The sequence below is a fragment of the Odontesthes bonariensis genome, chromosome 14, assembly GCF_027942865.1.
Source record: "Odontesthes bonariensis isolate fOdoBon6 chromosome 14, fOdoBon6.hap1, whole genome shotgun sequence".
Lineage (NCBI taxonomy): Eukaryota > Metazoa > Chordata > Actinopteri > Atheriniformes > Atherinopsidae > Odontesthes > Odontesthes bonariensis.
The window spans coordinates 3,303,869-3,330,103 of NC_134519.1; the positions used below are offsets into that span (position 1 = coordinate 3,303,869).

At 42.7% G+C, this 26,235-nt stretch overlaps 2 protein-coding genes across 4 annotated transcripts; both read right to left on the reverse strand.

Annotated features, from left to right (window-relative positions):
• Window positions 1–2,305: 2,305 nt before the first annotated feature.
• On the reverse strand, window positions 2,306–17,148 carry LOC142398576 (immunoglobulin lambda-1 light chain-like). Its single transcript, XM_075482627.1, has 7 exons — window positions 17,045–17,148; window positions 16,635–16,952; window positions 8,567–8,571; window positions 5,494–5,530; window positions 3,229–3,537; window positions 3,022–3,096; window positions 2,306–2,647 (listed from the first exon to the last, which is right to left on the reverse strand). Exons 1-7 carry the CDS (start codon window positions 17,085–17,087, stop codon window positions 2,499–2,501), a joined length of 936 nt encoding a protein of 311 aa, XP_075338742.1. The 5' UTR covers window positions 17,088–17,148; the 3' UTR covers window positions 2,306–2,498.
• A 3,003-nt stretch (window positions 17,149–20,151) lies between these two features.
• LOC142398558 (uncharacterized) lies at window positions 20,152–25,946 on the reverse strand. Of its 3 annotated transcripts, none has more exons than XM_075482602.1 (4): window positions 25,667–25,946; window positions 23,330–24,006; window positions 20,858–21,373; window positions 20,152–20,451 (listed from the first exon to the last, which is right to left on the reverse strand). In XM_075482602.1, exons 2-4 carry the CDS (start codon window positions 23,469–23,471, stop codon window positions 20,303–20,305), a joined length of 807 nt encoding a protein of 268 aa, XP_075338717.1. In that variant the 5' UTR covers window positions 23,472–24,006; window positions 25,667–25,946; the 3' UTR covers window positions 20,152–20,302. The 3 variants fall into 3 exon arrangements, with proteins under 3 accessions (XP_075338717.1, XP_075338716.1, XP_075338718.1); XM_075482603.1 differs by lacking the exon at window positions 25,667–25,946 and having other exon boundaries at window positions 20,153–20,451; window positions 20,858–20,932; window positions 21,065–21,373; window positions 23,330–24,246; XM_075482601.1 differs by lacking the exon at window positions 25,667–25,946 and having other exon boundaries at window positions 23,330–24,249.
• Window positions 25,947–26,235: the final 289 nt, after the last annotated feature.

A 26,235-nucleotide genomic window follows, 5' to 3' on the forward strand; every position in this document is an offset into this window, starting at 1 on the left:
ATGCTTTAACTTCCCCAGAATACATCATCAAATAATAAAGAAGCTGTCATCAAAGTTGGAGGTAATTATTTCATTTAGAACATTTAGAATGTGTCAGATTTTCAGGAGAAGATATTTAGATTTCATCAAGCTTCAAAATGTGTAATAATTAGGTCATAACAAGAATGTGCCACCAAGCTGGTAAAAAAGTACGCCTCCGTCATTATACCACAGTGTAGCGTTACCTGATAATATAAAAGGATTTTTTTATTCAAACTTTTTATTTTCCATTAACCATTTTATACAAACATATACACAATTCACTCTTTGTCCCGTTTCACATTTGACATCTTATTACTTTCACATTTACACAGACCCTTTTAAACACTTTAACCTTCCGTAAATATTCCCGACTGACTATTCCAACTAACACAAGTCCTTGATATAGGCAAAAGTAAACAAGAATATATTTCTCACAAATATCCATTAACTCACTCAGAGATTGTGGTTATCTTTAACATCTATGACCATGTAAATCCGCATTAATTACAGTGTAAGGAACAACAGTGAACATCGGAAAACTAAAAACTAAGGTAATAAAAATACATAACCCCAACTAAACTCAAGGAAAAAAATAAAAAAATAAAAAAAAGAATAAAAATAAGAAATAAAAAAAGAATATATAAGGATTTACCAGAAGTTCTCACTGTCTCAATAAACCTTATTTAACCTCGTATGTAGGGCACCACCTTCAAAGAAGGAAATTCTGGTATGTTAAGTTAATATTTCAGTTAATATTCAGTTTCATATCTCGCTACTTTCATAAATTCTTGTTTGGTTGGACAGACATTACGTAAAGAAAGCATACAACACAACCTGTGATTATACATATATATAGATATATGAACTATTTATTAAAACGATATGACCAAAGACATGAACCTTAAAACAAACAGGAGATGCGTTGAATATGGGTGATTATATACAACACTTAGTGAATGGAAAATAAAATAGGGGGGGGGGGGTCCTTTGGTTGTGGATGACTTTCATGGACTTTGCAGTTGGCTGGACGGTCGCTTCTTTTCCACCAGGAAACAGGAACTGGCTGTTATCGAGGACTTCACCGTACAGAATGACGAAAAAACTTTGTGATAACGTGCAGCAGCGGAGGTTAAAAACGTGCGACGTAAAAAGAACATGGATGGTGATGGAGGAACAAAAACACAGAAAACGTGTATCTTTAGACTACTTCATTCTGTTTCTATCTCTGTTCATCTGTACAGTTATGACATATGAATAGCGAACCCAACAATGTTATTTTCCTGTGTTAACAATGGAGTACAAAAAGATACAGAAGGGACATCGTTTAACAGTTGCATTACTGCATATAACTGTCCAGTTTACTGACTCCGTTTGGATTTAACTATTCAACACTACAGACCACTAGGGGGCAGTGTGGTTCCATAGGCGGGTTAGTCATTTTTCCAACAGGGTTATTTCAAGCTTTCATAGGCCGAAGGTGGTTGTAAATGAGGAGATTTCCGTCTCTTCCTTTGTGTAGACTTCCCACATCTGGTCCTGACCCAGAAAAACATCCCCACAGGAATGTTTGCATCTTCCAAAGGTTTAAGGTATATTAATTCCACACTGGAGCGTGCTACAAATGAATTTATCCATCTCATGAACCCACTGAGATAGCTTTCTCCAGTTGCTTATTCTAGTCTCAGTTTCTCAAATACAATAAAAATCCATAAAGTGTTTCATGATCATTTTTAGATAAACACAATAAACACATTTAAGTGTCCCTGAATGAATTTATGGTGACAGATAAAGTCTCAATGATTTTATAAATAAATGATTTTCTCAGCTCAGTGGATGGCTGTAACTGTCATTGTGTTATTAAGGTGAAAAGCCACAGCTAACGGTGTGGAGGCCGCAGAGCAGGAACCCACACAGCTGCAGCAAAGGAAGTCTGAGTGTCTGTCAGCAGGTTTTTCTGTCCTAATAACCACTGAGAATAGATTCATATCTGCTGCTGCACACACTCATCAACCCCCCTCTCTGCTGTTTGTCTTTTCTCTGCTTCCTGGAAACCTTTTTACCACTGAGCCCTCACCCACACAGCTGAACGGAGCTCAGTCACTTATTCATTTATTCACAGGGTAAGAGAGGAATAAAGAGAGCAAATGAAATGAGAGGAAGAGACTTAACACCACAGTCAAAAGGCTGTCAACATACCTAACCTGTAAACAAGCAGAGAAACAAACAACAAGCTTATTTTCCACTTTATTGAGAATGCTGAAGTGAATAAATGTGAAGAAGCAAACACACTGTGCACATACAGAATATTAAAAAGAGAGAAATGTTGTTAAATGCTGAAACTTCTACAAGGCAGCTGATAATTCAGCTTCATTTAGTTTCTCCCACACATCCTGAGTAAGGTTGGTGAACGCTGATCAAAGTGATGAACCAGATGAACGGATGAGATGTGATGGTGAGAAAAGGCCAGCAGAAAACAGTCAGTCAGCATGTGTGCAGCCGGTGGACGCTCCCTTGTTTCTGAGGACCATCAGCAGAGAGAGTCCACAGCAGCACACCAGACTCTTCACTATCAGCAGCGTGTACAGCAGGCACAGCAGCTTCACCCTCAGCTCAGACTGGAAGGAGGCTGACACACACACACACACAAACACACACACACACACACACACACACACACAGGTCATTCTTCTCAGATCACTGAGAAAATATAAAGTCCAAATATAAACACACAGGTTATTAGGAGCTGAAGCTGATTGATTGATTTTCTTTTTGCGTCCACTAAGGGGCAGAAGAACTCCACAACACCTCACTAACTGATCTCTGACATATTATGGTCTGTCTGCTGTTTGGTGCTGAGCAGCCCGTGTACAGTGGCTTTATCACAGCGTGTCTGATGAAGACGTTCATGAGTGGAACTTTAAGATTTAGTCCCTAAAGTTGTTGTGGCGCCCTGATTGGACCTTGGAGCTGTCCGTGCAGAGAGGCAGCAGGTGATCTTACCGGCAGCTCGCTGCAGAGCTGGCAGGTCTGCTGGATCTCTCTCTGGAGGACAGGAGGCTGCTGGAGCTGGAAGCTCTGAAACAGAGAAGGAGTCAAAGGTTTGGAGTTGCAGTGAGAAATGTCCGTCCTCTGCTCCTCTGCTCTCTCTGACAGCGTCTCCACATGAAGCTGAATCCCTGCTGAACACAGTCACCGAGCCTTGGTTACCTTGTTGTGTTTGGGCCTCCACTCGGCCCCCCTCGTGCTCCACGGAGCAGCTGTATTTATACGTGCTGTTCTCTTGCTGACGGATCAGCAAGATGGAGGCGGTGCGTCCCGACTCTCTGAGCTCCAGCTGCTCTCCCTCAGCAGGGGGCAGCTCCTCCAGACCACCGTTCTTCTTCTGTCTTTTCCAGGAGAAGCGGACCAGAGGAGGAAACATGCCTGAGGCCAGACACAGCAGGGAGCTCCTCCCCTCCAGGTGGACTCTGGATGCTGCTGGGTACACGCTCACCACGGGCTTCACCACCTGCTCATCTGAAGTTGGACAGCAGCAACAAGCAGCACACACACACATTCACACAGTCAGCAGCAGCTTCCAGCACTGCGCTGCATTCAGTCTGATCCTGGAAACTACATGGACTCTGATCCCTGAACTACTCATCAGTACAGCACAAAGTTCCCTGCATGCACTGTATTCACCTTCATATCAGACACACTCATCACCTCATGTCACCATGTGGAACAGGTGCACGTGCTTTATTACAATAAAACTGCATTATTATACAACTGCTTTCATCTTTTATTGCTCTTTGAAGTGAAATATTACGTAAGAGCCTTTAATATCATCTATCTGTGTGGCCCTGGGATGAACTGGGGACCCACCCAGGGTGGCCCCCACCTCTGGCCCAGTGGCAGCTGGGATAGACTCCAGCCCCTCCACCCCTGAATAGGATGGAGCGGCTGTAGAAAATGGATGGAGGCAAATGTCCTTCTGACCAACATTTACTTTGGTCTCATCACCAGAAAACAGCAAATCAGATTTTTGGAAGGATTTTTCAGCCAGTTGAAACTTTTCTGAATAAAGACAAAAACAACAAAGAGTTCATGTGTGTAAAAGTCTCCGTAGATTTATAACCATCACATCTCTGACCACACTAATGATGATGTAATGATTTCATTTTAAAGGACATGTTTGACTTGTGTTACACATTTACATCCAAATACTTTTCTTCTTTTTCTCAAACTTATTTCTTAATATGAAACTCTTCTTCTGATTTTTCCATTCTGTTCATCAATCTTGAAACATACAAACAGAAGCGTTTGAGCTTTAATAAGTTGCCTCATATCGTCTGTCAGAATTGAACTTACTGACTAAAATATGCTCAAAATCTCCTTCAAACATGGTTTCATATTCAGTTATTTTAGCTTCTTTTTTAGCTTCTTTTCCAAAACAATATTCAGTCTGAAAAAGATGAACATCTGAGCGAGTAACTGTTTCATGGACTTATTTTGAGTTGGAACTGATTTAAAACACAGAAGCACACAGATAGAAAACTAATATTTAACATCAAATCTCCTGTAATAAATATCAACCCAACAGAATCACTGAGATGATCAATAACTAAATATCTGTGACATCACTAACAGTTAAGTTCAGTTGTTCCTGAGATTTAAACAAATACAACTGAACTGCACAAACAGGTGCAACTTTAATCCCAAATGTGACAGAAAACATGTCGAACTTTAACTGGAGCGTTCTGCTTTAATGTTAAAGTCAAATACGGCCTTTAAGTCAGACTTCATATTCGCCTCCAACTACTTTGTAAAACAGATTTTCTCCTTTACTATTTAGATTTATATCAGAAAGGAAAAGAAGACGGAGTGAGTTTGAGCCGTTATATGTCCACCAATGTTTTCTCTGAAGGTTCATTAACAGCTGTTTACTCCAGTTCAAACATGATGAATATCTGAATTTAACTTCAAAGTACGATAAACTGTCTGATCTGTAAATTCATCTTCAGCTTTTATTCTGTTTTACTTCAGTTTAACATTTTTAAAAAGACTTCTTTAATTCACAGGATAAAAATGACTTCTAAATAATTGAACGATGAATAATTATCGTCTTCATCTTATTTCAAATGAAACATGTTTAAATGATCATTCTGAGTAAATATCAAATCACTTTTCTGTTTGAATCTCATCCTGTTTTTGAACAACAGATGTGACAGAATCCCTGAGACCATCAAATCCTAAATCTTTGGAACATCACTAATGTTTGCAGAAATAAAGAATAAGTTTAGCTGTTCAGTGAGATTTCAACATGTTTTCAGAAATGATTGAGCTTTTCTTCTGGAACAATGGCTGCAGGATGAATTCTCTGCTAATGATGAACAAACTAACATGTAAAGCCTGAAGCAGCAGAAACTGACTTTAAACACATTTGAACTTCTACAATAAAACAACTGAAGGAAAAGAAATGTTTGTTCTTACCTGTTACAAGCAGTTTAGTTCCAGAGACAAAGATGATCTTCCTCCACACAGTGAGTGAGAGTGATACAAAAACCTGTCTGCTGCTGAATGTGGCAGCTGAGCTGAACAGCCCAAATGAGGAAGCAGTATCATATTTCAGCTCCATGATGTGTTTCTCTAATGTTCAGATCAACATGAGCGTCTCTTCTGCTCTCTTCTTTCAGCCTGGTGTTATTCTGAAATGTTCTTCCTTCTGCTCTGTGTGTGCATGTAAGCGCCTCTGCAGCAGCAACAGAAAGCAGCTGCAACAGGGGCACAGATTCTGCCTCAACTTCTCAATATGTCTGACAGGCACTGAGGCAAAAAATGGGAAGTGATCCATGTGATTTGGAGCTGGCCGCCAGCAAGACCCCAGCAGCAGGGAAAAGAAGTCCTTTAGAAGTCTGGACCGCGTTATTCAGTGAGGAAGTCGGCCAGTAGACCAGTGATACCATGTGATGGAGCAGCTCAGTGGAACCGCTGGGATGGTGGGTCATGCTCTCAGTCTTTCTAAGATGTTGGAGTTTTCCAAGCTGTCTTTGAAGGCAGATTACTGATTCCCTTCACCTCAGAGATTTTTCCCTGTGCGTTTCCAGCCTTCTGCTTCTGCCATCCTGAACTTCTTGGTGTTGTTGAAGTCGTATTTTGACTTCCCCGAGTTGGTTGGTGCGAGAGAATAAAATGACGGAGAGAACGGAGTACAAACTGCAGTTATTTATTACCAAGGATCCTTGGGGAACACGCAGTACAGAAAAAGTCTGCTCTCAAGCCAAGCGCCCTGTGTTCTGAAGCCGCGCTCCCTCGTGGTGTAGACTTATCCCGTTGTAACCCCACCCATGTGTGCTTATCTTTAGTCTTCACCTCTTTAATGCCTGACTCCTTATGTGTGTGTGCGTTGTCTTCACCCCCCTCTCACCCTTGCCCTTAACGAACTTCTTCTTTCTGATGTCTACTCTCTCCAGACACCAGACTTTTCAACTCTTGCCCTTCCTTTTGTGTTACGTCTTCCCAGAGCTTCAGACATTCAGAACACAGTGCACTTTTCCGTTTCCTAATATATGATTGTTACAGAGTATATGTTTATAAGTAGCAATATAAGCAAGCATAGAAGTGCAGTGAAGCCCATTTCCTACCAGGACTAAGTACTAAAAAACAGGCAATAATTAGGAATTAAGATCTCCCGACTGATGTCAGGACAGCTGAGTCGCTGCCCTCTCTGCAGGAAACACTACCCTGATCCGCCCTCTGAGGACATCACCTGTTTCCTCCCAGCTCCTTACGCACTTATTTGTTTCTAAATTGTCTTCCCATGTGTCTCGGTACCTAACTTACCGCACTTACTCTAGCACTAGTTATGCTCTTAGCTGTTTGGTTTTGGAAGGAAATGCACTTCTGATTTCTTGTGACCTGAAGTTCTTTTGCCTACAGATGTGGAACACACTTATTGTAAGTCGCTTTGGATAAAAGCGTCTGCAGAATGACCGTAATGTAATGTGATGTAATGTAATGTAATGTAATGTAATGTAATGTAATGTAATGTAATGTAATGAACATTCTGGATCTCTGAGATGTTGAGCAGAGACGGCCTCATGGTCTCAGACGTCGGCTACATCACAATCCTGGACCGAGCTTTGTTCGGCACGTGGACTCTTATGATGAACTCAAGCCATATGGAGTCTGTGCCAATGGGGCAGTGGATGGGTTTTCCAGGATGGTTATTTGGCTTCATGGAAGGCAAGGCAAGTTTATTTGTACAGCACAATTCAACTACAAGGCGATTCAAAGTGCTTTACAGAAACAGTAGAAATAAAAAGCACAATTTAGATTTTAAACAAAAAAGAAAGAAATAAGAACAATAGATAAAATCAGGAGTTAAAATGTGATTAAGTTTTGAGCTTTATTCAAACGCAGCTGAAAATAGGTGTGTCTTCAGCCTGGACTTAAACACACTGAGTGTTTCAGCTGATCTGAGGCTTTCTGGGAGTTTGTTCCAGACATGTGGAGCATAGAAGCTGAATGCAGCTCCTCCATGTCTGGTTCTGACTCTGGGAACTGATAGAAGACCGGATCCAGATGACCTGAGGGGTCTGGAAGGTTCATACTGGGTCAGGAGGTCACTGATGCATTCTGGTCCTGGACCATTCAGAGCTTTATAGAGCAGCATCAGAACTTTAAAGTCTATCCTCTGATGGACAGGCAGCCGGTGTAAAGACCTCAGAGCTGGACTGATGTGGTCCAGTTCTTTGGTCTCAGTGAGGACTCGAGCAGCAGAGCTCTGAATAAGCTGCAGGTGTCTAACTGACTTTTTAGGTAGACCTGTAAAGATGCTGTTACAGTAATCAAGCCGACTGAAGATGAATGCATGGACTAGTTTTTCCAGGTCCTGCTGACACATCAGATCCTTTAACCTTGATATATTCTTAAGGTGATAGTAGGCTGACTTTGTTACTGCCTTAATGTGTTTTTCCAAATTTAGGTCTGAGTCCATCACTACACCCAGATTTCTGGCCTGGTTGGTAGTTTCTAGGTGTATAGATTGAAGTTCTGTGGTGACCTGTAATCGTTTCTCTTTGGCTCCAAAGACAGTTACCTCTTTTTTTTTGTTTGTTTTGTTTTTGTTTAGCTGGAGAAAGTTGTGGCACATCCAGTCATTAATCTCCTCAATGCATTTACCACGAGCCTGTACAGGGCCTCGGTCTCCTGGTGGCATAAAAATATATATCTGCATGTCATCTGCATGTTTAGGAGTATTTTGAGATTAAATTGGCGAAAATTAATACCAACGTATTCCGGGGTGTGTCCAATCAAAACGCTAGTTGAGCTGGATTCACCAATTGTGTTCTTCGGCGAATCTACGTCACTCAAGGAAGTAAACACTCTCGTGCTGGTGTTGGCTTGAAATCTCCGTGGAACAACTTTCAGGTAAGACTACATAATGTTTCATAATGACAACACATTTTGACATGCGAGTTTCATTTATTGTGTTTGCCATCTTTTTAATGCTACAGCTCGTTTTCTCTGCCATTGATGAGGGTGGGTGTGAGACAGCTAGTACGTAGGCTACAGAGTATGGACAAACAAGTCCATCATTGCCATTCAGTTTTAAGTCGACGGCTGTATGTTACAGTGTTCTCAAGTCTCACTCTTTTGGAGTGAGACTCACTAATTTTGACCCTTTCTCACTCTCTCACTCCACACTTAGTATTTCTCACTGAAAAAAATCATTAGAAAGCCCTATTTGCATTTGTTTTTTTTTCCCAAGCATTTCCATATAATAGGCGTCCCTGTATGGAATGTCCATGAGGAGAATGTTCCAAGCCAATGAGAAAACTATTACACAGTCGACCTATTAGTTTATAAGTGGATTTATTTCAAATATGCATCCAAAATCACACTCCCAACTGAGGCCAAAACTTGAGAGCCCTGGTATGTATATGAACTATTTACAGCTATTCTCTTTTACACATTTTCGTAGTTTTTAACAGTTGCATAATTCTGTACACGGCAGGCTGTGCTTTCTGCACGTGCAGTTGCCTTTGACGCATTTTAGTGATTTGCACTGGCAGTGGATAAGTTCCAAGACGGACTTTAGCTGAATATGATGAAATTTGAGTGTTTTGTTCTTCCTGAACAATTTTTTGAACATATCATATAGCCGGGATAGCCTGAAAACCTCACATTTTTTAATAGTCTTTCTTCCACTACTGTCAAAAAGAAATGTTTGTAGCCTGGTGTGTCCTGAGGTGCATTTTTGAAAAGAAAATGTGTGTAGCTTCTATAGCAGTTCCGATGGTACATCGCCGCTGAGGCTACAAGATCTCTCCCTCAAATTTCAATTAGAAGCCTCTCATCCCTCCGACTCTCTGCTGCAATAAGCAGCTTTATTTGCTGTTAATGTTTCACATTTGGACAGTTTTTCTTGTTCTTTTCCTATTGCACCCAGTAATGTACTGTTTTTTTCTTGCATATCAGGGAACCAACAGGGAGAAAATGAGATGCCCTCCTTGGCAGTATTGTACAGTACAGTACAGTACATTGTAGATTTTCGCGTAGGGCGTTCAAACTGCATGAACATGAATAGAACCTCAATTTTAGCAGTTGTCCAACAGCGATGTCCGCTGTCTATCCACCTTACGTCACCACGGCACAGGTGGATTGGCAGATGACATCGCTGTTGGACAACTGCTAGAATTGATATTTTTTGTTAAGCTCATAATTCAAATGTGTTTATGCACAGTTCTGATGCCCTCCGCGTGAATCTACAATGTACTGTAAATAGCCACAAAAATAAAGACAATGCATTGAATGAGAAGGTGTGTCCAAAGTTTTGGCCCATACTGTATTTGCAGAATTAACACATGTTAATATTTTTTAAAGCGACATCACACCATTTTTGGAATTATGCTGGGGGAATAGGAAAAAGGTAAAGCACAAGTTTTTAATTCGAGGGGTGGTGGAAAATGGGCACACTTAGTTCATGTCTGTGGGAGCAAATTGGGGACCAGCAACAAGTCCCCCTCTGTGTAACTAACCCCTGATCTGTTTTTCATTGTTGTTTGAGGAATGATGGGGTCTCACATGTGCTGGGAGTGCTTATGATGTAGACATTCTGTGTTCTTTTTTTTCACAAGACATTGGTTTCGAGATAATGTTTCTTTATAATAATGTTCATTTATTGTATCTTGGAAATTATCTGAATAAAAATCAATAACATTCAGCCCTGTCCGTGCCTTGCTTTATTCAGGGGTCACTTCTATTAAGTTGTGTGGCACCAGCCTGTCCTGGGTGTTTGGTCTTTAATATTTCACACATCACTGAAGGTTGCTGAGAAGAGGTTCAAGCAGGTATTTTGTGATTGCCAGTAATCAGTGTGGAAGCCCTGAACTTGAATGACCTACACCATTATTCACTTTGTAATGTCAATGTCTTGAGTTACTTGCTCAAATCCTATTGGGTACACAGACCTCATCTAATACAGGCGAAAAGGAAATCATACACTGGTTACAAACCTTCACTGTCCTTGGTTGCCTTCTCTTTCTTCTTCCGTGCTCTGTTAATGTGTGCCTCATTAGTGAAGAGCATGTAGCATTTGCGGTGGTATCCTATAGGCATAGGCCTATTAGCTGGCAATTCCTGGTCTTCTTCCAGATTTAAATCCTCTAGGGCATTTCTAGCCACTTCCCTCTCTCTCCAGGGTCGCAGGTTCAGCCATGAGTGGGCACACTGCAGGAACTTTGACCAACTTACATTGGAAAATGGTATGACAGGTGTTTTTTCCCCAGGCACTAAATGCATACAACGCTTCATTTTTCCACATTTTGCTACTGCTGGCATGCCCACGTGTACCTACCTACATGTTATGAATTCATGTTGTTACATTGTTTATGGGATAGGACCACCCACCATGTCAGACCAGGCATATAGTTCAGACCAGAACCCACTTAAAGGCAGGGTAGGAGATCCTGGATTTTGAGTCCAGCGAAGCTGCATTTTGAAAATACACAGGTAAAAAGTCCCAACCCTTTTCTTCACTTTTCCCCCGAAGGCACGCCTCTAGAGTACATGAACGCGCACGAGCACGAAGGTGCACGAGCGCTGTTCTGACAGCGAGCATCGGTCGTTGCCGTATTTAGTATTTAGTATTTAGTTTATGCTAACTATACGTTTAATAATGCTAGGTGCTAGCCAAGCTGGCTCTAGTTTAGCTTCCTGCCAAGCTTCGTTCACAGAGCAGGGTACGCGCACAGGGGGAAGGAGGGGGAGGGAGGAGCAGATTGCAGTTTGATAGACGCATCAGAATCCAATCATTGTGAACGGTCCGTTCAGTATGATTGGATACTGTTTTTCCTAGATTGTACGTTCTTGAGGCCACTAAAACTTTTCATATTTGTGTCAAAACTTTTAATTAATTGGTTGCAATGGGGGTGTGAAGAGTATTTCAAGCAATATGTAAAAAAATGTTCCAGAAAAAGATCCCCTACCCCGCCTTTAATGTATTGATAGAAAGACAAGCACACACAATTCCCTTGACAAAATGGAATTTATTTATTGTATTATCATGCTTTAAAAAAAAGAAAAAAGTTATTACGACTTTTTAACCATACAAAATTATCGGAAACACAAAGATGAGGCAACATCACTTTATCCAAGACTTTAAGTAGAGAAAAGACTGTTTTGACATTAATAACTAACATATTCCACATTATTGATAATATACCTTATCCAAAATATGCCACTCCAGTTGCAATTTCCCCTGGAGAGAAGAGTATTGTCATTATACTCTTATAATCTCTCGGGTATTGCCGAGGTTCAGCGAGAATGAATTGTCTCGACAGCGACACCCGAGGTTTTTTACGTGTTGTTGTCATGGAAACGCACGGTTGCCCTACATATTCGCCCGATCAAAAAAGAGAGACTTTACAACGATATTTTGGCCAAATGTGCGCGAAACAAGGGTGGAAACAAAGCAAATACAGTTTGACGGATTTTCATAATGCCATCCTTAAAAAATGGGTTTCACTCGTCGACGGTAATTATGAAATTCACAATTCAGCGGTCCAGCCCACCACCTATGTTGGGAGGGGTGTGAAACCTGTGCGTATCTGTCCAAAGCGATGCTCTGTTCAACCAGCGTTCAGGGCGACTGCTTGTCAGAGGGCGCGCTGATTGGTTTAGTAAGCAAAATAAGCCAATAACGTTCGGTGTGGGAGGGCTTCGATTTACTCTCTGACAGCCACCTAAGTTCCCACTCAAAATTGTGCATCCTGCCAAATGGCAGAGGGTGAATCCTCGAGTAAAAAACTAAAATATAAGACTCATTTTACAGCAGAACATACTAAAGTGTATCCATGTCTAGAGAAGGTGAAGAATGATGACAGCGTGGCGAGGTGCACTGTATGCAGCAGTGACTTCAGTGTTGCCCACAGCGGACTTAATGTAAAACATGTGGAGGTAGGCTGAACGCGCCATCATCTGCATTTTATTTCTGTTGGGTCGATAAGCATCTCCCTGAAATGAGTTTTTGGAACTTGGGATGTCTGCCTTTTTCAAACACTGAAGGACTCAGATCATTTCACCGGTGACTTCTTGGATAAGCAGCTGCTTCTTTTTACCAGTTTAAACAGCAGTGAGGTGTGTATGTGTGTATTTAAAGGAGAGAAAATACTGTATGATCAGGATATGCTTTTGGATACAGAATATGTCGTTTTGAACACGTCTCTTTGCTCGCCTTTCAGGAAGAACTCCAAAATGTTGCTCACTGATGGAACACCCACATCATTCAGAGCAGAAAGGCGTTTGCTGCTCGTGGCAACAATTGTTGTGATGAGACAGTGTTCTCATTATCATCTCATATTATTATTCGGGTGTCCTGATGAGGGCAGATGAGGAACAGGTGTGATGGCAGGAGCAATCCAGACTCCATCCAAGACTCCCAGGAATAATGCTCAGCCGAAGACTCAGAAAACCAAAATAAAAACAACAGCCAAGCATGATCGCAACACAAGGTGGTTAAATTTAGATATGAAGAAAGACTTGATGACCGTTAGAACATTCTGTTGTGATCAAAGAAAAATGAAACCTCCCCTTTTCTTAGATGAACACACAGAGTGTGTTGGAGACTGTAAAGGAAAATTAATTCTTATATGCATTGTATTGAGTGTTACTGTGTATAACCTGTAATAACCTCCTGCAAAGATACCAACCCGTTTTTCTCTTTTCCTTCCTGGGAGTATCGTGTGCTCATTATATGATAAAACTGCATTTTAAGGAGGATAGGTAGGGAAGATGGTACTTGCAGCTGTGTGTGGAACCCTTGAGGTCGGGAGGAAAAGTAGATAAGAACGCTCAACTACATCAAAGGAGCGATGACGCAACAATCTGCATTATAACTCGGGCTGGGCAAGTTAACTCGTTATTATCGAGTTCACTCGTTAATTATTTAACAGACAAATATTTTATCGCGATGTGACAAGGGAATGGTGAGATCAGGGAAATAAATCAAACTGAAAGGGGGGGGGCGGTCGGTGGCTTAGTGGGTTAAGCAGGCGCCCCATGTACAGAGGCTACAGTCCTCGCTGCAGCTGGCCCCGGTTCGACTCCCGCACCGAGCGGCCCTGTGCTGCATGTCTTTCCCCTCTCTCTGTCCCCTGCTTCCTGTCTCTCTCAAACTGTCCTCTCATTAAAGGCATAAAAAGCCCCCCAAAAAATACTTAAAAAAAAAAAAACTGAAAGGGGAGCATGGAAACTAGATAGTGAACTGAGAGTGATGGGTTATGGGAAGTGAGGGGAAAAACAATGGCAAGACTAAAAACAAGAACTCAAAAACCAAGACATGAAACCTAAACCATGATACAACATAAAACTAAAAACATGTGGAAAACCCCCTTGCCATGACAGAGCCCCCCCTCAAGGGATGGATTCCAGACATCCCAAAAAGAGGGTGGAAGGGAGGGGCTCGAGACTGCGGGTCTGTGGCCCTCCGGACTCTCTGGGCTCTGGCGCTAGCTCTGCTAGCTCTGCTGGCTCCCTGGACTCTAGCTCTGCTAGCTCTGCTAGCTCTGCTGGCTCTGCTGGCTCTGCTGGCTCTGCTGGCTCCCTGGACTCTAGCTCTGCTGGCTCTGCTAGCTCCCTGGACTCTAGCTCTGCTGGCTTCCTGGACTCTAGCTCTGCTAGCTCCCTGGACTCTAGCTCTGCTGGCTCCCTGGACTCTAGCTCTGCTAGCTCTGCTAGCTCTGCTGGCTCCCTGGACTCTAGCTCTGCTAGCTCTGCTAGCTCTGCTAGCTCTGCTGGCTCTGCTGGCTCTGCTGGCTCCCTGGACTCTAGCTCTGCTGGCTCTGCTAGCTCCCTGGACTCTAGCTCTGCTGGCTTCCTGGACTCTAGCTCTGCTGGCTCCCTGGACTCTAGCTCTGCTGGCTCCCTGGACTCTAGCTCTGCTAGCTCTGCTGGCTCCCTGGACTCTAGCTCTGCTAGCTCTGCTGGCTCCCTGGACTCTAGCTCTGCTAGCTCTGCTAGCTCTGCTAGCTCTGCTGGCTCTGCTGGCTCTGCTGGCTCTGCTGGCTCCCTGGACTCTAGCTCTGCTGGCTCTGCTAGCTCCCTGGACTCTAGCTCTGCTGGCTCCCTGGACTCTAGCTCTGCTAGCTCCCTGGACTCTAGCTCTGCTGGCTCCCTGGACTCTAGCTCTGCTGGCTCCCTGGACTCTAGCTCTGCTGGCTCTGCTAGCTCCCTGGACTCTAGCTCTGCTGGCTCTGCTAGCTCCCTGGACTCTAGCTCTGCTGGCTCCCTGGACTCTAGCTCTGCTAGCTCCCTGGACTCTAGCTCTGCTGGCTCCCTGGACTCTAGCTCTGCTGGCTCCCTGGACTCTAGCTCTGCTGGCTCCCTGGACTCTAGCTCTGCTAGCTCTGCTGGCTCCCTGGACTTGGAGTCTTGGACTGTGGTGTTGGAGAGGTGAGGGGGGGATCTGTACAGCGCTACTACCTTTTCAGGCTCCATGCCGAACATGTCCAGTAACGCAGCACGCTGCACACTCCTGACCTCTGCCCAGATGGGTGACACACCTGGCATATTCTGGAGGACCTGCTTCTGTAAAAAGGAGTCCATAAGGTCATTAGCAGCATCCAGCTTTTGCCAGCAGGTGCTGCTCGGTCCCGACCAGCTCCCAGAATGCCGCCGCGTCCATCGTTGGTGATTTCTTCCTGTCAGGGGTGGGTGGGTTTGGCAGGACACGGATGCGGACTCCAGAGGTGAGAAAGAAAACTTGGTTTATTTATAAAACAACAAAGGTTGAAACAAGGCGCGGCTGAGCCGGATATCAAAACTAAACTGTGGAAAATAAAACATGAATATCACTGTGACAAGAAAATAAAACAAAACAAAAGACTTAACATGACATGGAAAAAACACTTATCTCGGCGTGGCTTGACGTGATAAGGGAATGGTGAGATCGGGGAAACTAAATGGTGAACTGAGAGTGATGGGTGAGTGAGTGCAGCTGGGGACGGATGGACAGGTGAAGGGAATGAACTGATGATCAGGCATGGGAAGTGAGGGGAAAACAATGGCAAGACTAAAATCAAGAACTCAAAAACCAAGACATGAAGCCTAAACCATGATACAACATAAAACTAAAAACATGGGGGAAACCCCATGGCCGTGACAGTTTGCCAGATATTTGCCACATAGCTGTGAAAGCTGCCTTATACTCAACATGTAGAGATATAAAACTATGGAGCTGGTGGATGGAAAAGTCACATGAAATCACTTAAAGATGTTATTTCAGCGTCAGGGGAAGAGAATCAGCTGACTGGTCCCAATGATACTATCAGCACATCATGAATGTCCTTGTGTAGATGCTTTGAGAAGCGTGTTGACCATGATGCCCTCACTGTGCACGTGTCCTGTTTCTGAGCTGGAATATGGTGCAAAGACCTCACATCAATGCAGGGAGCTTTCCTGCTCCTGTCTCAGTCTCAGTGCACTCTGGGTTCATCCTCTGGGAGCAGGAACATCCACAGCAAACTGATGGAAATCTGTCCTGATAAGCTGCTGCTAAAGGACAAAATCCTGATCTGAGATCAGTCCCAGATCTGTCTCTGAGAATGGAATAAAGTGAAATGATGTGGTGAAATCTGCTGGAAGCTGTTCAACAACAAGTGCTGCTGGAAGTGTTTTCATGAAGAGCTCATTAACATTTCACAGGAGGAACGGACTTTATTCCAGCAGCAGCTCAAAGCAGCAGATTCATATTTATCTGGACATGTGAATGAAAACATTCAGGATTAAATAAACCTCTTTAAAATGTCTCGCTTTTATTTATGCTGCATTGAAGTTTCATTTGGATCATTTTCCACTCCAAAGCTTTGAAATCTGCACAGTTTTTATCTTTGAACCTTCAGAAAAATTCTCTTAATAAGCAGAAAAAGTTGAATGAAAGTTGAAATAAATAAAGACAGCAGTGAAGAAGAAGCTCCCTCAGCTCAGTGTGTTTGGGACTCTGTCTGAGATGGAGGTGAAATATGTGAACCTGGGCTGTGGTTTACTGCTCTCTTCATGTCACAAACACTGTTTGACATCTGTTCATCTGAAGGTTTTTGTACAGGCTGCAGGGATCATTTCTCACTGTGGACCTCTCTTCTCACAGCTGCAGTAGTAGGTGGCTGAATGATCGAGTTTAACTTTCTGTATCTGCAACTCCCAGCCGTTCTGTTTATTCACAGCTGAGAAATCATCTTTCTGAGGATGACCAAAACCTTTATTAACACGACCATTAACTCTGTCTATATAAAGAATCACTCTGAATGTTTCTGTTTCTTTCTTCTGGTACCAGTATACATAAGTATTATAACACTGGTCAGTTCGTCCACAGCTGAAGGAGACACTTTGACCAACTCTCCTGGTCAGCGTTAACTGGTCCTGACTCAGCTCTGCTGCCATGGCAACCAGCGCTGCAGAGACACAGACAGACAGACGAAGGTCAGTGGGACGGTGTTTGTTCCAGGTGGAGTTTGCTGGCTCCTGATTGGCTGGAAACACTCACCTGAACACAGACAGCACAGAGCAGCGGCTGGGAGGAAAAGCATTTTGTGCAGCGGTGTTTCCTCTGGTGAACCTGGGGAGAAGTGGCGCTCTGAGGCAGCTGAGGCCAAACAAGGACGAGCTGTGACATCAGAGCAGGGCCACGTGCTTTCTGACAGCTCCTCAGAGCTCCCATCAGCCCCTGCTGTGGGCCCACAGATAAGACCGCTGCTGCTGACTGACAGCTCAGCCCAAGCTGCTGTGTGCTTTGTGGTCTGGATTTGAATCTGACAGCAGATGAAAAAAATGGGGTCACATGATGCAGAAAGACTAAAACACATTCATGTTCCCACAGACACATTCAGCTCGATGGTGAATTTAGTAACACGCTGTGTTATCTGTTGCATCTGTAAGCAGCTGTGAACAGAAACAGCACGGCTGTTATTACTGTGTTATGCTGATGCATGGAAGCAGCTGAATGATTGTGCTGTAAACACTGAGAACAGCCTGCAGATGTGGCTGTTGGGCTGCTTTTGCTTCACAGTCGGTGATCCCGGCTGCCTTTAGGCACGAGGCGATGTGCGTCCTGAAGGGTCGGCAGTCCCTCACAGGGCCACACAATCATGCACACTCACCCTCACTCCCAGCCTCAATGTACAATCATGTTGAATCTAACATGCATGTTTTTGGACAGTGGGAAGAAGAAGGAGTACTCAGAGATGTCATCTATGTTTTATGAATGAACTAACAAACAAAAAGCAAATGAGAAAAATAGTGATGCTTTAACTTCCCCAGAATACATCATCAAATAATAAAGAAGCTGTCATCAAAGTTGGAGGTAATTATTTCATTTAGAACATTTAGAATGTGTCAGATTTTCAGGAGAAGATATTTAGATTTCATCAAGCTTCAAAATGTGTAATAATTAGGTCATAACAAGAATGTGCCACCAAGCTGGTAAAAAAGTACGCCTCCGTCATTATACCACAGTGTAGCGTTACCTGATAAAATATAAGGATTTTTTTATTCAAACTTTTTATTTTCCATTAACCATTTTATACAAACATATACACAATTCACTCTTTGTCCCGTTTCATATTTGACATCTTATTACTTTCACATTTACACAGACCCTTTTAAACACTTTAACCTACCGTAAATATTCCCGACTGACTATTCCAACTAACACAAGTCCTCGATATAGGCAAAAGTAAAGAAAAATATATTTCTCACAAATATCCATTAACTCACTCAGAGATTGTGGTTATCTTTAACATCTATGACCATGTAAATCCGCATTAATTACGCTGTAAGGAACAACAGTGAACATCGGAAAACTAAAAACTAAGGTAATAAAAATACACAACACCAACTAAACTCAAGGAAAAAAATAAAAAATAAAAAAAAGAATAAAAATAAGAAATAAAAAAAGAATATATAAGGATTTACCAGAAGTTCTCACTGTCTCAATAAACCTTATTTAACCTCGTATGTAGGGCACCACCTTCAAAGAAGGAAATTCTGGTATGTTAAGTTAATATTTCAGTTAATATTCAGTCTCACATCTCGCTACTTTCATAAAGTCTTGTTTGGTTTGACAGACATTACGTAAAGAAAGCATACAACACAACCTGTGGTTACACATATATATAGATATATGAACTATTTATTAAAACGCTATGACCAAAGACATGAACCTTAAAACAAACAGGAGATGCGTTGAATATGGGTGATTATATACAACACTTAGTGAATGGAAAATAAAATAGGGGGGGGGGGGGGGGTCCTTTGGTTGTGGATGACTTTCATGGACTTTGCAGTTGGCTGGACGGTCGCTTCTTTTCCACCAGGAAACAGGAACTGGCTGTTATCGAGGACTTCACCGCACAGAATGACCAAAAAACTATGTGATAACGTGCAGCAGCGGAGGTTAAAAACGTGCGACGTAAAAAGAACATGGATGGTGATGGAGGAACAAAAACACAGAAAACGTGTATCTTTAGACTACTTCATTCTGTTTCTATCTCTGTTCATCTGTACAGTTATGACATATGAATAGCGAACCCAACAATGTTATTTTCCTGTGTTAACAATGGAGTACAAAAAGATACAGAAGGGACATCGTTTAACAGTTGCATTACTGCATATAACTGTCCAGTTTACTGACTCCGTTTGGATTTAACTATTCAACACTACAGACCACTAGGGGGCAGTGTGGTTCCATAGGCGGGTTAGTCTTTTTTCCAACAGGGTTATTTCAAGCTTTCATAGGCCGAAGGTGGTTGTAAATGAGGAGATTTCAGTCCCTTTCCTTTGTGTAGACTTCCCACATCTGGCCCTGACCCAGAAAAACATCCCCACAGGAATGCTTGCATCTTCCAAAGGTTTAAGGTATATTAATTCCACACTGGAGCGTGCTACAAATGAATTTATCCATCTCATGAACCCACTGAGATAGCTTTCTCCAGTTGCTTATTCTAGTCTCAGTTTCTCAAATACAATAAAAATCCATAAAGTGTTTCATGATCATTTTTAGATAAACACAATAAACACATTTAAGTGTCCCTGAATGAATTTATGGTGACAGATAAAGTCTCAATGATTTTATAAATAAATGATTTTCTCAGCTCAGTGGATGGCTGTAACTGTCATTGTGTTATTAAGGTGAAAAGCCACAGCTAACGGTGTGGAGGCCGCAGAGCAGGAACCCACACAGCTGCAGCAAAGGCAGTCTGAGTGTCTGTCAGCAGGTTTTTCTGTCCTAATAACCACTGAGAATAGATTCATATCTGCTGCTGCACACACTCATCAACCCCCCTCTCTGCTGTTTGTCTTTTCTCTGCTTCCTGGAAACCTTTTTACCACTGAGCCCTCCACCCACACAGCTGAACGGAGCTCAGTCACTTATTCATTTATTCACAGGGTAAGAGAGGAATAAAGAGAGCAAATGAAATGAGAGGAAGAGACTTAACACCACAGTCAAAAGGCTGTCAACATACCTAACCTGTAAACAAGCAGAGAAACAAACAACAAGCTTATTTTCCACTTTATTGAGAATGCTGAAGTGAATAAATGTGAAGAAGCAAACACACTGTGCACATACAGAATATTAAAAAGAGAGAAATGTTGTTAAATGCTGAAACTTCTACAAGGCAGCTGATAATTCAGCTTCATTTAGTTTCTCCCACACATCCTGAGTAAGGTTGGTGAACGCTGATCAAAGTGATGAACCAGATGAACGGATGAGATGTGATGGTGAGAAAAGGCCAGCAGAAAACAGTCAGTCAGCATGTGTGCAGCCGGTGGACGCTCCCTTGTTTCTGAGGATCATCAGCAGAGAGAGTCCACAGCAGCACACCAGACTCTTCACTATCAGCAGCGTGTACAGCAGACACAGCAGCTTCACCCTCAGCTCAGACTGGAAGGAGGCTGACACACACACACACACACACACACACACACACACACACACACACACACACACACACACACACACACACACACACACACACAGGTCATTCTTCTCAGATTACTGAGAAAATATAAAGTCCAAATATAAACACACAGGTTATTAGGAGCTGAAGCTGATTGATTGATTTTCTTTTTGCGTCCACTAGGGGGCAGAAGAACTCCACAACACCTCACTAACTGATCTCTGACATATTATGGTCTGTCTGCTGTTTGGTGCTGAGCAGCCCGTGTATAGTGGCTTTATCACAGCGTGTCTGATGAAGACGTTCATGAGTGGAACTTTAAGATTTAGTCCCTAAAGTTGTCGTGGCGCCCTGATTGGACCTTGGAGCTGTCCGTGCAGAGAGGCAGCAGGTGATCTTACCGGCAGCTCGCTGCAGAGCTGGCAGGTCTGCTGGATCTCTCTCTGGAGGACAGGAGGCTGCTGGAGCTGGAAGCTCTGAAACAGAGAAGGAGTCAAAGGTTTGGAGTTGCAGTGAGAAATGTCCGTCCTCTGCTCCTCTGCTCTCTCTGACAGCGTCTCCACATGAAGCTGAATCCCTGCTGAACACAGTCACCGAGCCTTGGTTACCTTGTTGTGTTTGGGCCCCCACTCGGCCCCCCTCGTGCTCCACGGAGCAGCTGTATTTATACGTGCTGTTCTCTTGCTGACGGATCAGCAAGATGGAGGCGGTGCGTCCCGACTCTCTGAGCTCCAGCTGCTCTCCCTCAGCAGGGGGCAGCTCCTCCAGACCACCGTTCTTCTTCTGTCTTTTCCAGGAGAAGCGGACCAGAGGAGGAAACATGCCTGAGGCCAGACACAGCAGGGAGCTCCTCCCCTCCAGGTGGACTCTGGATGCTGCTGGGTACACGCTCACCACGGGCTTCACCACCTGCTCATCTGGAGTTGGACAGCAGCAACAAGCAGCACACACACACATTCACACAGTCAGCAGCAGCTTCCAGCACTGCGCTGCATTCAGTCTGATCCTGGAAACTACATGGACTCTGATCCCTGAACTACTCATCAGTACAGCACAAAGTTCCCTGCATGCACTGTATTCACCTTCATATCAGACACACTCATCACCTCATGTCACCATGTGGAACAGGTGCACGTGCTTTATTACAATAAAACTGAATTATTACACAACTGCTTTCATCTTTTATTGCTCTTTGAAGTGAAATATTACGTAAGAGCCTTTAATATCATCTATCTGTGTGGCCCTGTGATGAACTGGGGACCCACCCAGGGTGGCCCCCACCTCTGGCCCAGTGGCAGCTGGGATAGACTCCAGCCCCTCCACCCCTGAATAGGATGGAGCGGCTGTAGAAAATGGATGGAGGCAAATGTCCTTCTGACCAACATTTACTTTGGTCTCATCACCAGAAAACAGCAAATCAGATTTTTGGAAGGATTTTTCAGCCAGTTGAAACTTTTCTGAATAAAGACAAAAACAACAAAGAGTTCATGTGTGTAAAAGTCTCCGTAGATTTATAACCATCACATCTCTGACCACACTAATGATGATGTAATGATTTCATTTTAAAGGACATGTTTGACATGTGTTACACATTTACATCCAAATACTTTTCTTCTTTTTCTCAAACTTATTTCTTAATATGAAACTTTTCTTCTGATTTTTCCATTCTGTTCATCAGTCTTGAAACATACAAACAGAAGCGTTTGAGCTTTAATAAGTTGCCTCATATCGTCTGTCAGAATTGAACTTACTGACTAAAATATGCTCAAAATCTCCTTCAAACATGGTTTCATATTCAGTTATTTTCACTTCTATTTTAGCTTCTTTTCCAAAACAATATTCAGTCTGAAAAAGATGAACATCTGAGCGAGTAACTGTTTCATGGACTTATTTTGAGTTGGAACTGATTTAAAACACAGAAGCACACAGATAGAAAACTAATATTTAACATCAAATCTCCTGTAATAAATATCAACCCAACAGAATCACTGAGACGATCAATAACTAAATATCTGTGACATCACTAACAGTTAAGTTCAGTTGTTCCTGAGATTTAAACAAATACAACTGAACTGTACAAACAGGTGCAACTTTAATCCCAAATGTGACAGAAAACATGTCGAACTTTAACTGGAGCGTTCTGCTTTAATGTTAAAGTCAAATACGGCCTTTAAGTCAGACTTCATATTCGCCTCCAACTACTTTGTAAAACAGATTTTCTCCTTTACTATTTAGATTTATATCAGAAAGGAAAAGAAGACCAAGTGAGTTTGAGCCGTTATATGTCCACCAATGTTTTCTCTGAAGGTTCATTAACAGCTGTTTACTCCAGTTCAAACATGATGAATATCTGAATTTAACTTCAAAGTACGATAAACTGTCTGATCTGTAAATTCATCTTCAGCTTTTATTCTGTTTTACTTCAATTTAACATTTTTAAAAAGACTTCTTTAATTCACAGGATAAAAATGACTTCTAAATATTTGAACGATGAATAATTATCGTCTTCATCTTATTTCAAATGAAACATGTTTAAATGATCATTCTGAGTAAATATCAAATCACTTTTCTGTTTGAATCTCATCCTGTGTTTGAACAACAGATGTGACAGAATCCCTGAGACCATCAAATCCTAAATCTTTGGAACATCACTAATATTTGCAGAAATAAAGAATAAGTTTAGCTGTTCAGTGAGATTTCAACATGTTTTCAGAAATGATTGAGCTTTTCTTCTGGAACAATGGCTGCAGGATGAATTCTCTGCTAATGATGAACAAACTAACATGTAAAGCCTGAAGCAGCAGAAACTGACTTTAAACACATTTGAGCTTCTACAATAAAACAACTGAAGGAAAAGAAATGTTTGTTCTTACCTGTTACAAACAGTTTAGTTCCAGAGCCAAAGATGTAGTAGCCGTAGCCTCCCCCACACAGTGAGTGAGAGTGATACAAAAACCTGTCTGCTGCTGAATGTGGCAGCTGAGCTGAACAGCCCAAATGATGAAGCAGTATCATATTTCAGCTCCATGATGTGTTTCTCTAATGTTCAGATCAACATGAGCGTCTCTTCTGCTCTCTTCTTTCAGCCTGGTGTTATTCTGAAATGTTCTTCCTTCTGCTCTGTGTGTGCATGTAAGCGCCTCTGCAGCAGCAACAGAAAGCAGCTGCAACAGGGGCACAGACTCTGCCTCAACTTCTCAATATGTCTGACAGGCACTGAGGCAAAAAATGGGAAGTGATCCATGTGATTTGGAGCTGGCCGCCAGCAAGACCCCAGCAGCAGGGAAAAGAAGTCCTTTAGAAGTCTGGACCGCGTTATTCAGTGAGGAAGTCGGCCAGTAGACCAGTGATACCATGTGATGGAGCAGCTCAGTGGAACCGCTGGGATGGTGGGTCATGCTCTCAGTCTTTCTAAGATGTTGGAGTTTTCCAAGCTGTCTTTGAAGGCAGATTACTGATTCCCTTCACCTCAGAGATTTTTCCCTGTGCGTTTCCAGCCTTCTGCTTCTGCCATCCTGAACTTCTTGGTGTTGTTGAAGTCGTATTTTGACTTCCCCGAGTTGGTTGGTGCGAGAGAATAAAATGACGGAGAGAACGGAGTACAAACTGCAGTTATTTATTACCAAGGATCCTTGGGGAACACGCAGTACAGAAAAAGTCTGCTCTCAAGCCAAGCGCCCTGTGTTCTGAAGCCGCGCTCCCTCGTGGTGTAGACTTATCCCGTTGTAACCCCACCCATGTGTGCTTATCTTTAGTCTTCACCTCTTTAATGCCTGACTCCTTATGTGTGTGTGCGTTGTCTCACCCCCCTCTCACCCTTGCCCTTAACGAACTTCTTCTTTCTGATGTCTACTCTCTCCAGACACCAGACTTTTCAACTCTTGCCCTTCCTTTTGTGTTACGTCTTCCCAGAGCTTCAGACATTCAGAACACAGGGCACTTTTCCATTTCCTAATATATGATTGTTACAGAGTATATGTTTACAAGTAGCAATATAAGCAAGCATAGAAGTGCATTCAAAATAGAGTATAAGATATAAAAGTATAAAAAGAACATTAAATTGTGACATCATTGTATTAGTCTCACAATTCCCCCTCTCATGCTCTCATATGAAGCCCATTTCCTACCAGGACTAAGTACTAAAAAACAGGCAATAATTAGGAATTAAGATCTCCTGACTGATGTCAGTCTTACGCACTTATTTGTTTCTAAATTGTCTTCCCATTTGTCTCGGTACCTAACTTACTGCACTTACTCTAGCACTAGTTATGCTCTTAGCTGTTTGGTTTTGGAAGGAAATGCACTTATTATTGCATCGTATAAACTTAAAAACCAATCCAAACGCCGCGGCCGGCTAAGGCATGGGGTTTTATACTGATGACGCGTCACGCAGAACTATTGCACACGATGGTGTTATTTATTGCTCCATCTCACAAGCTTGTACATAAAAGACAGACACTTACTTCATTTGGTGCATTTCACAAGCCGTGCAAGGATGCCTCTGACAGTGCAAGTTATCTGGCTTACTATTACGTTTACGTTTACGGTCAACAGAAAGTTTTTCCTCAAGCTCCCCCAGCTGCCATGATCCAGGCTCATCACATCACAGCTGAGCTCACCTGCTCATTTAAAGGTGATAGAGAAAGGTTGAATGGGGCATTAATCCTTGTTCTGTGATGTGATATGTAGCCCCCAAAAAATTGGTTGGGTCTGTAATGGCTCAGAACCTCCCTAAAAGGCTCTCTGAAACAGCTGTTACTATGCTGGGTTTAGAATGCGTCGTTTGCCCTTATTGGCGTCGTTTCAGAGCTTATCTGGCAACCTCATTATGAAATGCAGGTAGGTGTTGGCGCTATTCGGTTGCCGTTGCTTGATTGGCTGCCCTTGCCTAGCATTGAACCACCTGCTACGAGGTTACTTAGTCGAGAACGTATGGCTTCTCAAAGCCCCCTCCTATTGTGTAGTAATACATTTTAGTTTGGCTTCATTTGTTTTGTTTTACTTCGGTTACTGACTTCCAAAGGTTATGCATTGAAACAAGCAAGCTGGCCTTTGCAGGCTTACTTACCGCCTGCATAATAGTGCAAATAGCTAGCTGCTAAGGGGTTAGCTCATTCCCTTTAGATGAACAAGCCAGAGCTAACGTGCAATTCTTACAACAGGAATATGGCACAACACACATTTAAAACAAAATAAAATGTGATACTTACAGGCTGTACTGATTGCTGGGGTTGATTTTGTTGCAAAGTCGGAACTGAACCTCTACTGAGCATTAAACTCTGACTGAAGCCTGCTCGGAATCGTGCAAGGTTTGTGAAACTGTACTCCGTGAAATGCGCAGAGCAAAGGAAAAGTCGGCGGTTGTATGTACTGGGGATGCTGTTAAAAATAAATAAAAGCCATTGATCGCGAACATTGCTTTCCGGGGGAAGAATATGTAACGATCGTAGTCCGCTTTCACAGCCTTGGAAGGCTCACCTGTTCCTGTTTCTCACCGAAGGGGCGTGTCTGAAAGGGGGTGGCTGTGGATTTGGGTGTGGGGGGGCTATTGCTCCAAAAGATACGTCACTTAATCCTCAAACACGGTGTTATAAATTGGCTTTATTCTTAAACTTTATGTATTCATATTCTGTAGTTCACTAAATAATCTATGTCCTAGTCTGTACGTTTACACTCTGCTCATACAAACGAAATGTATGTCAGATAGGTCTGGTACAGTAGATGCACGCCTGAAACAACACTCACACACACACATCGTTTATCACATCCAAAGAACATG